Raw genomic sequence first — 15298 nt, forward strand, 5'->3', positions numbered from 1 at the left:
GAAGGATGGGTTGGATCTCCTTGCAGTCCAAGGGGCTCTCAAGAGTCTTCTCCAACATCACAGTTCAAAAGCATCAATTCTTCAGCACTCAGCCTTCTTTACAGTCCAACACTCACATCCATACATGACTACTGGAAAAGCCATAACCTTGACTAGATGGACCTTTGTTGACAAAGTAATGTCTCTGCTTTTTAATATGCTGTCTAATTTGGTCACAACTTTTCTTCCAAGGAGTAAGCGTCTTTTAATTTCATGGCTGCAATCATCATCTGCAGTGATTTTGGAGCCCAGAAAAATAAAGTCAGCCACCTTTTCCCCATCTATCTGCCATGAAGTGATGGGACCTGATGCCATGATCTTCGTTTTCTGAATGTTGAGCTTTAAGGCAACTTTTTTACTCTCCTCTTTCACTTTCATCAAGAGGCTCTTTAGTTCTTCTTCACTTTCTGCCATAAGGGTGGTGTCATCTGCATATCCGAGGTTATTGATATTTCTCTCAGCAATCTTAATTCCAGCTTGTGCTTCATGCAGCCCAGTGTTTCTCATGGTGTACTGTGCATATAAGTTAAATAAGCAGGGTGGCAATATACAGCCTTGACGTATACCTTTCCCAATTCAAAACCAGTCTGTTGTTCCAAGTCCAGTTCTAACTGTTGCTTCCTGATCTGCATACTGATTTTGCAAGAGGCAGGTCATGTGGTCTGGTATTCCCATCTCTTTCAGAATTTTCCAATCAAAGTTAAGGACAACTGATAATTTGTTTCTTATTGTGAGAATTATCTCTGCATTAACTAATTTGCTCAAAGCCTTCTTCAAACAGTGATCCCATGTAATTGAGAAAGATATCACAAACATAGAGATGGCATATATTTTACAGAATATTCTGCCAGTAACTTGGTTACATTGTACATGAACATTTTCCTTATTCCTATTCTTTCTCTCTCTTATGTTTTCCCTTTTTTTCACCTTTTTAGAAAACTTTGTTCAATTACTCAAGGAATAATTTTTATCATTTATGTATGCTAGACCTTGGAGCTCTACAAAGAAATAGATAGAGTTGATTTTAATTTAAGAGCTTCAAGTATAATTTAGGTAATTTTGGTATGGATAGTGACAACATAGTGTGGTACCGGCTACAATAGCTGTTATATAGGGTACTTATTAGTTTTTGTTTTTATTACTTCTGTAACAAATTACCACAAATTTTATGACTTAAAACAATGCAAATTTATTACCTTACATTTCTCTATGTCTGAAGTCAGAGATTTTATAGGACTATTAACAAGATGTTGTCAAGATAGGATTTTTATTTCTAGAAGGTTTAGGGGAACATGTTTTCTTTCCCAGCTTCTAGGAGCTGCTTACATTCCTTGGTTATGGTTCTCTTCCTCCAAAGTCTTGAAATTCAGTAACATTATATCCCTTTGATTATTCTATCACAGTTGACTCTACTCAACCTGGAAAGGTTCTCTGAATTTGAGTTCATGTGATTATGTTGGACCCAACCAGATAATTCAAAATTATCTCATCCCAACATCCATAATCTTAGTTACATCTACAAAGTTTATTTTGCCATAGACGTTTAGTTGTTCTAGGGATTAGGATGTAAACATTCTTGGAGAGCCAGCATTCTGCCCATCAGATGCTACCCAAGTACAGAAGAATACCTCTTCTAGAACGGAGATAAAGAGTGTGTTCAAAGATGACTTTCTGGAGGAGTAATCCCAGTTTGGACCTAAAGGACAGGTAGTCATTAAATAGGCTATATAGAGAGGGTAGAACTGGTGACCTTCCTGGAATAGAACATGCAAAGACCAGAACTTAAATGAGTGGCTTTTACAATACTCAATACTAAAAATACTCAGTATTATTTTTAACTTGACACAAGCCGATTAGTGCAGCATAGTTGTGAGACAAATATCCACAGACCCAATCCTATGGAACTTTGATGACCAAAGTGAAGAGTCTAGACTTTATTCCACGAACTGTGGTAAGCCAGTGGAAAGTTTTAAGTAGATGAATGATATGATCAGATTTCTAACTTTGTAAGTTGGTCCTGGTTGAAGTGCTGGGAAAAGATTGAAGGGAGTGAGTTACGGTGGCAATAAAATCTTGAAAGGAGCCAGTATAGTGATTTAAGCTGGGAATTTGGTGGAGGGCTGAATATGAGTATTGGTAGAACTGGGAAATGTAGAAGGAGAAGGAAACATTATGATGGTCAGAGTGAGTGAGTATGGCTGTTGCCAGGGTGAGTTTGACTGATCCTTTAGGTGTAGGTTTCCAGTCTGTGGCCCCAAAGTTTGAGTAAGAAATCTGGGCTGAAGATAATAATTAGGGACATAAGGGGTACAGAGGATTATGCTCTTTGTGAGGATCAGAAAAGAGAGTCTAAGGCTATGCCTTTGGAAACCCATCAGTTAAGAGAGGTACAGAGGGAGAAGAATTCAACAAATACATGAAAAAAAGAAAAAAGATGTGCCCAGAAGGATGGTGGGGTGTGGAGCAGAGGTGAGGGACAGAAAGGTAAGGTGTGAAAGGATATTTCAAGAAGATGGTGTAGTCAATGCTCCAAGGCTATCACTGAATATCAAGTCTGAAAGATAAAAAGTAAAAGATAGTTCAGGATGTTATTACTTTGGCGAGAGTTAGCAGTTTTAAGGCATAGGTAGACTAAAAATCTAGAGTTAAATGTGTTGAGAAGAGAATGGACATATAAGAGATGGAGAACTATACTTTTTGGACATTTGAGAAGCACCAGATACTTGGGTATGTTGAATGCTGAAGAAGGTGCTGATCCTCCTCACCCACTGATACACCTCTCATGCAGTAAATGCTCACAGCAGAGACAGAGGCAGTGCTCCTCAAACTTATTCTCAGCAAGTGGCCCTAATGGTAGATGCAAGAAGTATATCACCCTAGAGAGACAGTGATGTGTCCAAAGCTTCTACAAGATCTTTCAGAACTTATAGGAATCCTTATTTATTGTGTCCAGAAGCATCACAGAAGAGATACAGCTAGTCCTCCAGGTGACAACTGTAGAATTGTTGTGTGTAATGTAAACTTCTGGAGCCTCCCTGATAGCTCATCTGGTAAAGAATCCGCATGCAACATAGGATCTCAGGTTTGATTCCTGGGTCAGGAAGATCCACTGGAGAAGGGATAGGCTACCCATTCCAGTATTCATGTGCTTCCCTAGTGACTCTGAGGGTCAAAAATCCACCTGCAATGAGGGAGACCTGGGTTTGATCCTTGGGCTGAGAAGGTCCCCTGGAGGAGGACATAGCAACCCACTCCAGTATTCTTGCCTGGAGAATCCCCATGGACAGGGGAGCCTGGCAGGTTATAGTTCATGGGATTGCAAAGAGTTGGACACCACTGAGTGACACAGCAAAAGTAAACTGTTTCACAATGAGAAAGTAGTCTATGTATCAGCTTATAGCAAGCATTTCCGAAACAGCCATTTAAGACTGGAAATAGATTAATAAAGCTCCCTACTATTTAAAATAACCAGCCATGACTCTCACTAATGGCCCACTAATGAAGAAACAAAGTGAAATTATTATATCTAGGAGAACTTAAAAATCTAGAGGAAGTGTGTTAGTAGCAAAGTTGCGTCGTTACAGAGTGTCTTAGAATCCATTAAACATAATTATCAAGTACTCATAGCTTTGAAAAATGACTTTGCATTGTCATTACTCAAAAGTTGGGATTACACCTGAAAGGTCCATCAAAGTCAACTGGTAATATAAGGTCATATTCTAAAATCTTTAAGTTAAAAAGGTCTCTCAAAGTGCAAGTCATATCTTTTTCTCAGATTAAATTACCCAACTTGCATTGAGCATTTATTTCAATATATTTTTTCTGTCAGCATTTCTGAGTTCCTGATAACAGGAACCAAAATAAATTACACTTTGCCCACCACACCCCAGGTGACAGCCAGGCTAACTCCAAGGCCATTGTCTGGGAGGATATAATTTTTTTCCTTGAATAAACAAGCTATTTTTAAAAAAGTTACTTGAAAAAAAGGCAGAGTTATACTTACACCATTTTATTCACTTCCTTGGAAACCGTTACTTTCAAGGAAAATGGAGACAAGGTAGTCAGTTTTTATCAACAAATTATAGACATCAATATAAATCAACAAGAATTTTTCTAGTTGTCAAGCCACTGTAGCAAATTTTTTCTAAGTATGTTTTGCCACTCTCCAACATGAAGCCTTTTTCCCCCCCAATTAACTTAAATTTCACAGTTGCTGTGGGAATTGCTTCATTGTCCTAGGATTTACTTCTGTGTTAAAGGAAAAAAAAAGTGAAAAAAAAAAAAAAAGAAAGGCTTTATTTTATTTGACTTAATTGCCTAAGAGCTTTGAAATGTGAACAACTTAACAAAACAACAGATGTGAAATTAACACATCCATGTCTCTTGTTGAAACAGGGAAAAGCAGAAAGAAGGAAAAATGCCAGGACACTGACTTGTACCCTCTAGTGGAAACAGAACCGTGTCCTTGTGATGTGTTTACATCTCATCCTTATGGAAACTGGTCAGATTGCATCCTTCCTGAAAGCAGAAAGGAGCCTCATAGAGGACTGCGGCTACAAGGAGACGCCAAAGAATGTGGAGAAGGCCTGCGCTTTCGAGCAGTAGCCTGCTCTGATAAAAATGGAAGACCTGTTGACCCTGTCCACTGCAACAGTTCTGGTAAGGAAATGGGCGAGGAGTAACCCATGAGAACACTGACATATAGCCCAGGGTGTGTGTCCCAGGTCTAGAACTCATAACCTTGTTTCTTAGTAATTGCTTCAGTTTTCCTTTGTTGAAAACACACTGCCTCTCATTAAGTATGAATATAGGAAATGCACATATCCACTGGTTATCTGAAATGTGAGTGTTTGGGATCTTTGACTCACCTCTCTCTATACTTCACCTCTGGTCACTTGCTTTTGTGTGTGAGCACAGGCTTACTCTGAGAAAGCCAAAGCCCAACACAAATGAATATATTTTATGCCGTTTATTGGTGCTTTAATCACTTATATAGAAGGCATCAGGCCTTCAGTGTCTTATAAGGATGTTGACAAAATACCAATGAAAAAGTTAATATTGTACAGTACAATGTGTTCAGTTCAGTCATTCAATCGTGTCCGACTCTTTGCAACCCCATGAATCGCAGCATGCCAGGCCTCCCTGTCCATCACCATCTCCCGGAGTTCATTCAAACTCACGTCCATCAGGTCAGTGATGCCATCCAGCCATCTCATCCTCTGTCGTCCCCTTCTCCTCCTGCCCCCAATCCCTCCCAGCATCAGAGTCTTTTCCAATGAGTCAACTCTTCACATGAGATGGCCAAAGCACTGAAGTTTCAGCTTTAGCATCATCCCTTCCAAAGAAATCCCAGGGCTGATCTCCTTTAGAATGGACTGGTTGGATCTCCTTGCAGTCCAAGAGTCTTCTCCAACACCACAGTTCAAAAGCATCAATTCTTCGGCACTCAACGTTCTTCACAGTCCAAGTCTCACATCCATACATGACCACTGGAAAAACCATAGCCTTGACTAGATGGACCTTAGTTGGCAAAGTAATGTCTCTGCTTTTGAATATGCTATCTAGGTTGGTCATAAGTTTTCTTCCAAGGAGTAAGCATCTTTTAATTTCATGGCTGCAATCACCATCTTCAGTGATCTTGGAGCCCCCAAAAATAAAGTCTGACACTGTTTCCACTGTTTCCCCATCTATTTCCCATGAAGTGATGGGACCAGATGCCATGATCTTAGTTTCTGAATGTTGAGCTTTAAGGCAACTTTTTTACTCTCCTCTTTCACTTTCATCAAGAGGCTTTTCAGCTCCTCTTCACTTTCTGCCATAAGGGTGGTGTCATCTGCATATCTGAGGTTATTGACATTTTTCCCGGCAATCTTGATTCCAGCTTGTGCTTCTTCCAGCCCAGCTTCTCATGATGTACTCTGCATATAAGTTAAATAAGCAGGGTGACAGTATACAGCCTTGGCGTACTCCTTTTCCTATTTGGAACCAGTCTGTTGTTCCATGTCCACTTCTAACTGTAAGTACACCTAAATTAAGACTAGAACTATAGGAAAGAAATTAGGCAAGCTGGAAGTATTTTTGAAACTTTAATTGGGGAGAAGAGTCTCTTTTATTATTTTTTAACCTTGACATAATTTAAAAGATATGGGTGAACAGAGGAAGGAATGATGCTTAAATTCAGTTGGTGTAAATATTGATGGAGGAGACTTTGACTACTGATAGCAATGGAGCTTATTGAGTTCCTGCTCTATCTTTTGGTTTTTAATTACCTTTAAACAATCAAAAACTAAAGAAGTTAGGGATTTTATAGAAGGTACAAATAGAGAGAATTTATGTTTTGGTGGTAAACTCTAAAAAAATTAAATTGATAGATTTTGGTGACTATCATCAAGGTTTTTATATTCTAGTAAGTTTTCTCAGTAATACCAGAAATAACAAATTGAATTCACTTTTAACACACAAGTAAATGACAGTTTGTCTTTATTCTATATTGGTAGTGCATCAGCTCATTTTATTTAGGCTATACCTGGGTCATAATAGGAATGCAATTTAAGATTTAATAATTTTCAGTTAGCACAGTCACTACACTGCCTGTTGAGTTAGTGTGCAGGTTTGTATTCAGTGATTTTACTTTCATAAACATGAAACACATCACAGACAATAACGGACCCATTTGGGAAAAGCTAGAGTTGGTTTACTCTGATCTTTGTTTTTCACACAAAATACATTGTTGTGTTTAGGGCTTCCCTGATGACTCAGATGGTAAAGATTCTTCCGCCTGCAATTCAAGAGTCCTTGGTTTGATCCCCGGTTTGGAAGGATCCCCTGTAGAAGGGAATGACTACCCACTCCAGTTGTTTAGTCACTAAGTTGTATCTGACTCTTTTGTGACCCTATGGACTGACGCCCTCCAGGTTCTCTGTCCATGGGATTTTCCAGGCAGGAATAATGAAGTTAGTTGTCATTTCCTTCTCCAAGGGATCTTCCCAACCCAGGGATTAAACCCAAGTCTCCTGCATTTCGTTAGGTGGATTCTTTACCACTGAGCCACCTGAGAAGCCCTTAGTATACATAGTGGTCTATTTTTAAATTTTTCTTGCAATATATTTGATGTATAACATTCATTGCATAAATTTAAAGTGTACAATTTAATTCAACACAGATGTATAGAACAGTCTTTTGGACTCTGTGGGAGAGGGAGAGGGTGGGATTATTTGGGAGAATGGCATCGAAACATGTGTAATATCATATAAGAAATGAATCACCAGTCTAAGTTCAATGCAGGATACAGATGCTTGGGGCTGGTGCACTGGGATGACCCAGAGGGATGGTATGGGGAGGGAGGTGGGTGGGGGGTTCAGGATTGGGAACACGTGTACACCCGTGGCGGATTCATGTTGAAGTATGGCAAAACCAATATTGTAAAGTAAAAAAATTAATTAATTAATTAATTAAAAAATATATTTATAGGTTGTAATATTGCAATTGCAGTGATGATACACACATATAATATTACATAATTATCATTTCTTTTCAGTGTTTGGAATACTTCTAGTCTCAGTAAGTTTGGTTATAAGACTATATTGTTGTCCACATTACTGTGCACTAGATCTCTTTGGCTTCTTTACTATCCATTCCAAGTTCATACTGTTAAAAAAATTATTCTATCCTTGCCTTATCCCTCCACTCCTATCCCCTGGAAACCACCATTTTATTGTTTTTATGAGTTTGGCACTTTTAGATTACATGTATAAGTTGATATAATACAGTATTTCTCTGTCTGACTTGTCTCAGTGTACTATCCTCTAGATCCATTTACATTGTCGCAAATGGTGAATGTCTTTCTCATGGCTGGATAATAGTCCTTGCTTATATACACTACAAATTCTTTGACTCATCTGTTTATAGGCACATAGATTGTACATATAGCTGTGGGCAATACAATTCAGTAAATTCTGAATTACCTGTGCTAATGGATTTTATGGAATATTCAAACCACAGACAATATTAGCCAAGTCTCTTTGTCTTTAGGAATATCATTGAGGAGACCAGTATTAAAATTATGCCTCATTTAAAACAAACAGAACACTTAAGAGTGGAATTTGTGTCTGTATCGTGTCAGCAGATGTTTGCTGCTATTGAGTTCCATCACTGTCTAGTGTCAAGGTGTTGGATTTAATTCCCAACTGTGTGTGACAACAGGCCTGGATGATTACCTAATTCAATCAACAGACTAGAATGTGCCAAAATAATGATACTTGAGGAGAGTTATTTCCAGTTATGTCTCTTATCCTAGTGATATTATTTTCAAAGAATAGGACATGAAAGCACCCCCACACCTCAACATACTCCATTCTTCTCTCCCCATGTCCTGCCTTCATCCCTTCCTTCATTCCCATCTCTGCTCATAACAAATCTTTGCCCAACTCCTGTAATAAATCATTCTGTTCATCACTTCCTATTCCCCATGCATGTATGTGTGCTGAGTTGCTTTAGTTGTGTCATACTCTGTGAGACCCCATGGACAGTAGCCCTCCAGGCTCCTCTGTCCATGGGATTCTCCAGGCAAGAAGAATACTGGAGCGGGTTGCCGTGCCCTCCTCCAGGGATCTTGAACCTATGTCTCTTATGTCTCCTACATTGGCAGATGGGATCTTCAACACTAATGCCACTTGGGAAGCTCCTTATTCCCCTTACCAGCTTTATCTTTCTTCATGGTACTTAATCACTAACTAAAATATTATGCATTTATGTTTTAAAATACTTTCTCTCTCTCTCCTATGATTGGATATAAAATTCCAATAAAGAAAGAACTGCTTTTTATTTTTTACTTTTCTTTTCAGCTATATCCACGGCACCTAGAATGATGCCTGAAAGTTAGTAGGTATTTAAAACATATTTGTAAATACACAACTAGACCATCAGGTCTTAATAAGTTTGCCTCCTAAGCATTTTCTCAAGCTTCTCTTTTCCTCTTGCTGTCTACTACACCCAGTGACAGATGTTACAATATTGTCTTAACCCCCTGATATCTACTATTCACTAAGAGCCATCAGTTGTCACACTGAAAGACATGTGACCATGCCAGTGCTCTCTGGCAGTTTCTCCTGGTCTCTTCTGCATGTACCAGCTCCTTAACAAGACCTTAAAGAAGTTCCATGACTATGTATTCCACCTTGAACACTCTTTTTCCTCCTTTCATGAGGCTCCTCTTCCTTTGGGATAAGACAAAGTGATGCCTGATCCAGGAAGCAATTTTCCTACTTCCATTTCCATGGTAGGTGAGAGGATCTTCCTTTTTTTCCTTTATCAGTATATTTAGATTTTTTTTTTTAGCCATATACTTTTCTGTTTCTCTTACTAACCTGATTGTTTATTGAATCAGGTTCATTTCAATTCAGGTATATTGACTCAAGTTCATTTCTCCATCCCCAGTGCTTAACATAGGATCTGGCCCACAATAGACTATAGACTGTCAGTTATGTTGGTTGAATGAATGAAAAGGTAAGTTTAGATATGACCAGAGGCAACATGTGTGCTTTGATAAAAGTTTTGAGTGTGTGTGTGTGTGTGTATTAAGAGTTGTTTTGATAGAATAGCTGAGTATAGTCAATAGGGAGCCACAGAGAAGCTGACTCTAAAATACAAGGCCAGACAAACACTAGAATATTTTGTTTTATTTTGCCCTTAAAAAATGTTTGGGATTAGGGGGAGTCCTAATTGTACTGGAATGAAATTGTATTGCTACCAGTAGACAAGAAATATTTTTGAAAGAATGGGAAAAATGCAGAAAAACAATTTTCCTAGTGATCCAGTGAGAACCATGTGAAAAAAATTTTAATTCATCAGATTATAAAGTGAAAATGGAATTTGTTTCATATCTGATTCCAGATAAATTATGATTGAGTTTGAGAGGCAGTTAATTATCTTCACTAATATTTCACCCAGAAATAACTTGGCATTTGCAACTTAAGCCTAGTACAGCAATTCAACTAATTTACTGTTATATATAAGGAGGTATGGATATCAAACAAAGCACAATAATCTAAGAAATCTTTGTGATTTAAAGAATAATATATCATGTACTTGCTGCTGCTGCTGCTGCTAAGTCGCTTCAGTCGTGTCCAACTCTGTGTGACCCCATAGACGGCAGCCCACCAGGCTCCCCAGTCCCTGAGATTCTCCAGGCAAGAACACTGGAGTGGGTTGCCATTTCCTTCTCCAATGCATGAAAGTGAAAAGTGAAGGTGAATTGCTCAGTCGTATCCGACTCTTAGCGACCCCATGGACTGCAGCCTTCCAGGCTCCTCCGTCCATGGGATTTTCCAGGCAGGAGTACTGGAGTGGGGTGCCATTGCCTTCTCCATCATGTACTTGCAGTTACTGATAAAATGTGAATTTACTCTTAGTACTTTTAGAAAGTTTAGTTTCTATGACAGTTGCAGGCAGGGGGACCCCTTCCAGAGCCTGAAACTGGGCTCTTGTCTATGTTATGCTCCGAGCCCGTATCTCCGAACCGACCGAGAGAGCAAGTCCACCATAGTAATGCAAAAACAAGAAGGGAGTTTATCTCTAGCGCACTAGGGCTCAAGTCTCATCCCACACAAGGGAATCCGACAAGAGCCGCGAACAAAGGAGTATGGCGGCTTATATACAGGCAGTTCTTTGTCTCAGTTACAGGAGTAGCTGGCGTTACATGATTGGCCAGGCAGGATGAGCGCATATCCTGTCTCTTTCTGGTAAACATGACTCAGGTCCTAGAGACTGTCGTTTGGTCCCTAACAGTCTAACACTCAGAAATGAATTGTCTGAGGAGACACTTGTGCTGACAAAGCATGAGATTTTATTGGGAAAGGGCACCCAGGTGGAGAGCAATAGGGTGAGAGACCCCAGGAGAACAGCTCTGCCACGTGGCTCACAGTCTTGGGTTTTATGGTGATGGGATTAGTTTCCCGGGTGGTCTTTGGCCAATTATTCTAATTTAGAGTCTTTCCTGGTGGTGCACACATGGCTCAGCCAAGATGGATGCTAGCGAGAGGGATTCTGGGAAGTGGACGGACATGCAGTATCTCCTTTCGACCTTTCCTGAACTCTTTTGGTTGGTGGTGGCTTATTAGTTCCGTATTCCTTATCAGGATCTCCAATCATAAAACAACTCATGCAAATGGTTACTATGGTGCCTGTCCAGGGTGGGCGGCTTCAATCAGTGTGCTTTCCCTAACATGACTATATTGAATTTTATATTATTGAAAAGATTTAGCTCAACTACTTATGGGCTAGTTTATTTTGGCCAAGACAGAAGACTGAAATTTACATCTTTATTAACTGAGTTGTTTAAAAGAGCATTTTATGAAGTGTCCTGGCAAAGAGCTGTGTGTATCAAAGATAGGATGAACTTTTAAAAGTATTGTGAGCTCTCCTTTATGAGTCCACCAGGCAGAGAGACTGAGTAATTATATCTCTTGCAGAAGGAAATAGCAACTCTTTAGTCATCTGCAACTTTTGCCAAATGACCTGTTTCCTAAATCTTCTGCACCTGTATGTTTTTTCAGATGTTGAAAAGCTCTTCAAATCATCACTTGAGAAGGAATAATACAGTCTACTCCTTAGCAAATAAATTTAAGTTTGACAAGATGGATATGCTTCTGTGTTTTCTATGTTGAGATTTTGCTTCCTTTTTCCTGTGAATGTTGCTATAAAAATTCATATGAAATCACTACTTAGAGATGTTTTGATCCTCTATCCATGTTTCTCCATTCCAGTGGTTCTCCCTGACTTGCTCAGACTTCTTACCTTTCCCTTAGATCCATGGCAGTGAGGACCCACCACCTGGCCTTACTCAGTCCTTCTTTCCACCACCCTTTGGTCGCCTTTCAATGAGAAAAATCTTTCCCATAGGCCGGTATGATGATCACTGCCATAAGTTTTTAAATTCTCATTGTCAACTGACTGCCCAGGCCACTTAGTGTAGCATACAAGACCCTTCATGATTTTGCCCTTTGTGAACCCCTGAAACCTCATCCTTTTTCCTTCCCATGCTGAACCCCAGCCATCTTAGAATCTTGCATATCTCAATGCATGCCATTCCTTCTCATGAGGCTTTTGCCTTCTCTACATACATACTTTAATTTTCCTCCCTTGCAACCTAATTCTCTAGTAGACTCCTAGTAACCTTTCAGGACTTAGGTTAGAAACGTCACCCTTTCTGGGAAATTCTAGGCAATCTTGATAGTCAGTTCTTTCTCAAATCCTAGAACCTTTTAGGAGTTAAGTATATCTGCTGCATATCCCTTAGAAAAACAGGGCCCCAATCCTGGTACTTCTCATATTTTACCTGCTGCATGTCTAGTCTGTCCTGCCACGGAGGAGAATGGCATCCTGGAGGGAGGGACTGTGTCTACTTCATTACTGTATTGTCACAAACACCTGGCAAAGAGGGCATCATACATACTTGTAATTAACAAAACATAGAATATAAATCTATGCTTCTGTGTAAAGAATTTTCATGTACATATATGTATTTTTTTATGACTGATCTAAGAATACCACAAACTTGGTTGCTTAAGATGACACACTTACTCTTTCATACTTCTAAATGTCAGAAATCCAAAATCAGTATAACTGAGTCAAAATCAAGGTGTAGTCAGAGCCTCACTCCCTTCAAAGCACCTAGAGGGAAATCTATTTCCTTTTTTTTTTTGGAAATCTATTTCCTGACCTTTTTCCAGATTCTAGAGCTGCATTCCTTGGTTCATGGCCTCTTTCTCTGTCTTCAAAACTAGTGGTATAGCATCCTGCTTTGGTGTCTTATTACTTCTTTAATGTCAATTCTGTCCCAGTCTCTGTTTTCCTCTTGTAAGGGCACTCAGGATAGCCCAGATTTATATTGCCACCTCAATATCCTTGATTTAATCACACCTGCAAAGTCTCTTTTCACATATAAGGGGCCGGCCACTCAGAGGTTTCAGAGATTAGATTCAGATATCTTTGGGGGCCATTATTTAGCATACCAGAATATGTTAAGGCTGTTGTATTTTTGCAACTAAACCTTTTAAAGATGTGCAAATGAAAAAGAGTTGGAAACTTCTCAAGTATTCGAACCGTTCACAAAGTGTTATTTTCTTTTTTCTTTCCTGTGTGTAGTGTCTCCACAATAGGCTTTATATGTGGACAGTCGATGCCATAATCTGCAAATTATTAGACAAAATATCATGGCTAAAATGTATTGAAGAAAGCAAACAGAATGTATAGAGACTCAAAGAATGGATGAGAATATTTGCAAATGTGTATCTGATAAGAATAGATTTGCATCCAGAAAAAAGTCTTTTAAGTCAGCAATAAAAAAAGACAACCTAGTTGAAAAATGGTCAAAGAATTTAAACAGGCATTTCTCCAGAGAAGATATATTAAGTACACATGGCTTTTAAACTTCTGAAAAGATGCTCAATATCGTTAGTCATTAGGGAAATGGAAATCAAAACTGTAATCAGATGTCACTTCATATCCACTAGTCAAAAAGGCAATGTGTTGGTGAGGATGTAAAAAAGCTGGAATCTTCATACATTGCTGATGAGAATGTAAAATAATGAGACTACTTTGAAAAAGTTTGACAGCTCCTTAAAAAAGATAAACACTGAGTTTGCCATATGACCCAACAGAAATGAAATATACACCCAAGAGAAATGAAAGCATGTATTCTCATAAAACATAAATATTTTGCAACATTACTTGTGAAAGCCAAAATGTGGAAACATCCCATATTTTCACTTGCTAATAAATAGATAAATAAAATATAGCATATATATATTTCAAATTAGCTGGGCAGTTAGAGGAATGAAGTACTGATACCTAGGATATACTCATTGAAAGTATTAAGAGATGGGTCCTACAGGCTGCCTCCAAGATGGTGCTAGTGGTAAAGAACCTGCCTGCCAATGTAAGAGACATAAGATATGTGGGTTCAATCCCTGGGTCAGGAAGATCCTCTGGAGGAGGGCATGGCAACTCACTTCAATATTCTTGCCTGGAGAATCCCATGGACAGAAGAGACTGGTGGGCTCTAGTCTGTGGGTCGCAGAGTCTGCCTCATAGATAAGATTGCCAGAGGGTAAGAGAAACCCAGAAGTCCTTGTCCTGATGCTACCTTTCTCCTACTGATTCTTCAAATCCCGAATTCTCAAGGTGTTGCTGCTTTAGAAAGTAGGGTTGTTAACCAGGGCTGTGCTAGGGTTCTGTATTTATTTTAGCAAAGTATTTCTGGCTGCAGGGTTGAGGTTAGATTAGATAAAAGAGAAAGGTAGAGAAATTGTCAGAAGAGGGTTGCTGTAGCCCCTGTGAGAATGAAAAATGAGAGTCCATGGGGAGGGGAAGAGGAGAAAGTATTTGAAAGTCAGGAGGGATAACACTTATTAAAGTTGGGGAAACAGGGCAGAGTTGGGAGAACTTTTGAAAACTAGGTCAGTGATGGATGTTGACATTAATAAGAGTAAGGTACAAGCTTGAGAGTAGAAAGTGGAAAACAGTATTGAACAGTTTGAGGACTGAGCAGAACAATTAATAGAGATGTAAAAAACCCACACAATTGAAAATATTTGAAGTCAAAGAGGGAAATTTCTCTAATTACAATTTTGAAATATAGATTTTAGAATAACTTATAGGTGGTAACGTAGGTGATACTGATGACACTGACAGGTGAAAGTGATGACCCCCTTTAGACTAAGAAATATTTTTATTTGGGATGGTAATAGAAGAGTCATGTTCCTTCTACTTAAATCTTCTCACCAATTAGAAGTATATTACTGTAACAATCAGCTGAAGTGCTCTAAAAATGGCAAAGATTTTAATTTTTTTAAAATAAAAATGCCTTCCTTCATTGGTTCCAAATTAACTTTATTCAATTAAAATAGATTTAAAATATTGTCTGCCTAAGATCACTTCCAAAATCTGAAAATATATGTAATGTCCCTCATATTAACATAAATACATTTTTAATGTTTTATTTTCCAGGCTATCCAGAGTGCTCTGTGTTCTGACTCATGTGCAATTTCTAGTTTCTTCATTATTGTGCTTATTTTTCTTCAGTATGTTTCCTTTTGGCAATCAGTGGTTAAATGACAGTAGAGAGCTCAAGATGTCCCAGTGTCACTTTCAGCCCCTCCTTTCCTGTACCATATGCCCCGTCCACGCTGGACTCCTCCCACCGTTTCCCACGCGCCTTCTGTCCTTGTGTGACTTCATTCCTTTGCCCGCGTTCTTTCCT

At 38.9% G+C, this 15298-nt stretch overlaps 1 protein-coding gene across 1 annotated transcript in view; it reads left to right on the forward strand.

Moving 5' to 3' along the window:
- THSD7B (thrombospondin type 1 domain containing 7B) overlaps positions 1–15298 on the forward strand; it is a 1038357-nt gene that overhangs the window by 753132 nt on the left and 269927 nt on the right. Inside the window, exon 14 of the mRNA XM_018062396.1 lies at positions 4435–4698. Within this exon, the coding sequence (XP_017917885.1) occupies positions 4435–4698 (264 nt within the window). The remainder of the gene's footprint in view (positions 1–4434; positions 4699–15298) is intronic.

The sequence above is a fragment of the Capra hircus genome, chromosome 2 (genome assembly GCF_001704415.2).
Source record: "Capra hircus breed San Clemente chromosome 2, ASM170441v1, whole genome shotgun sequence".
NCBI classification, from domain to species: Eukaryota; Metazoa; Chordata; class Mammalia; order Artiodactyla; family Bovidae; genus Capra; species Capra hircus.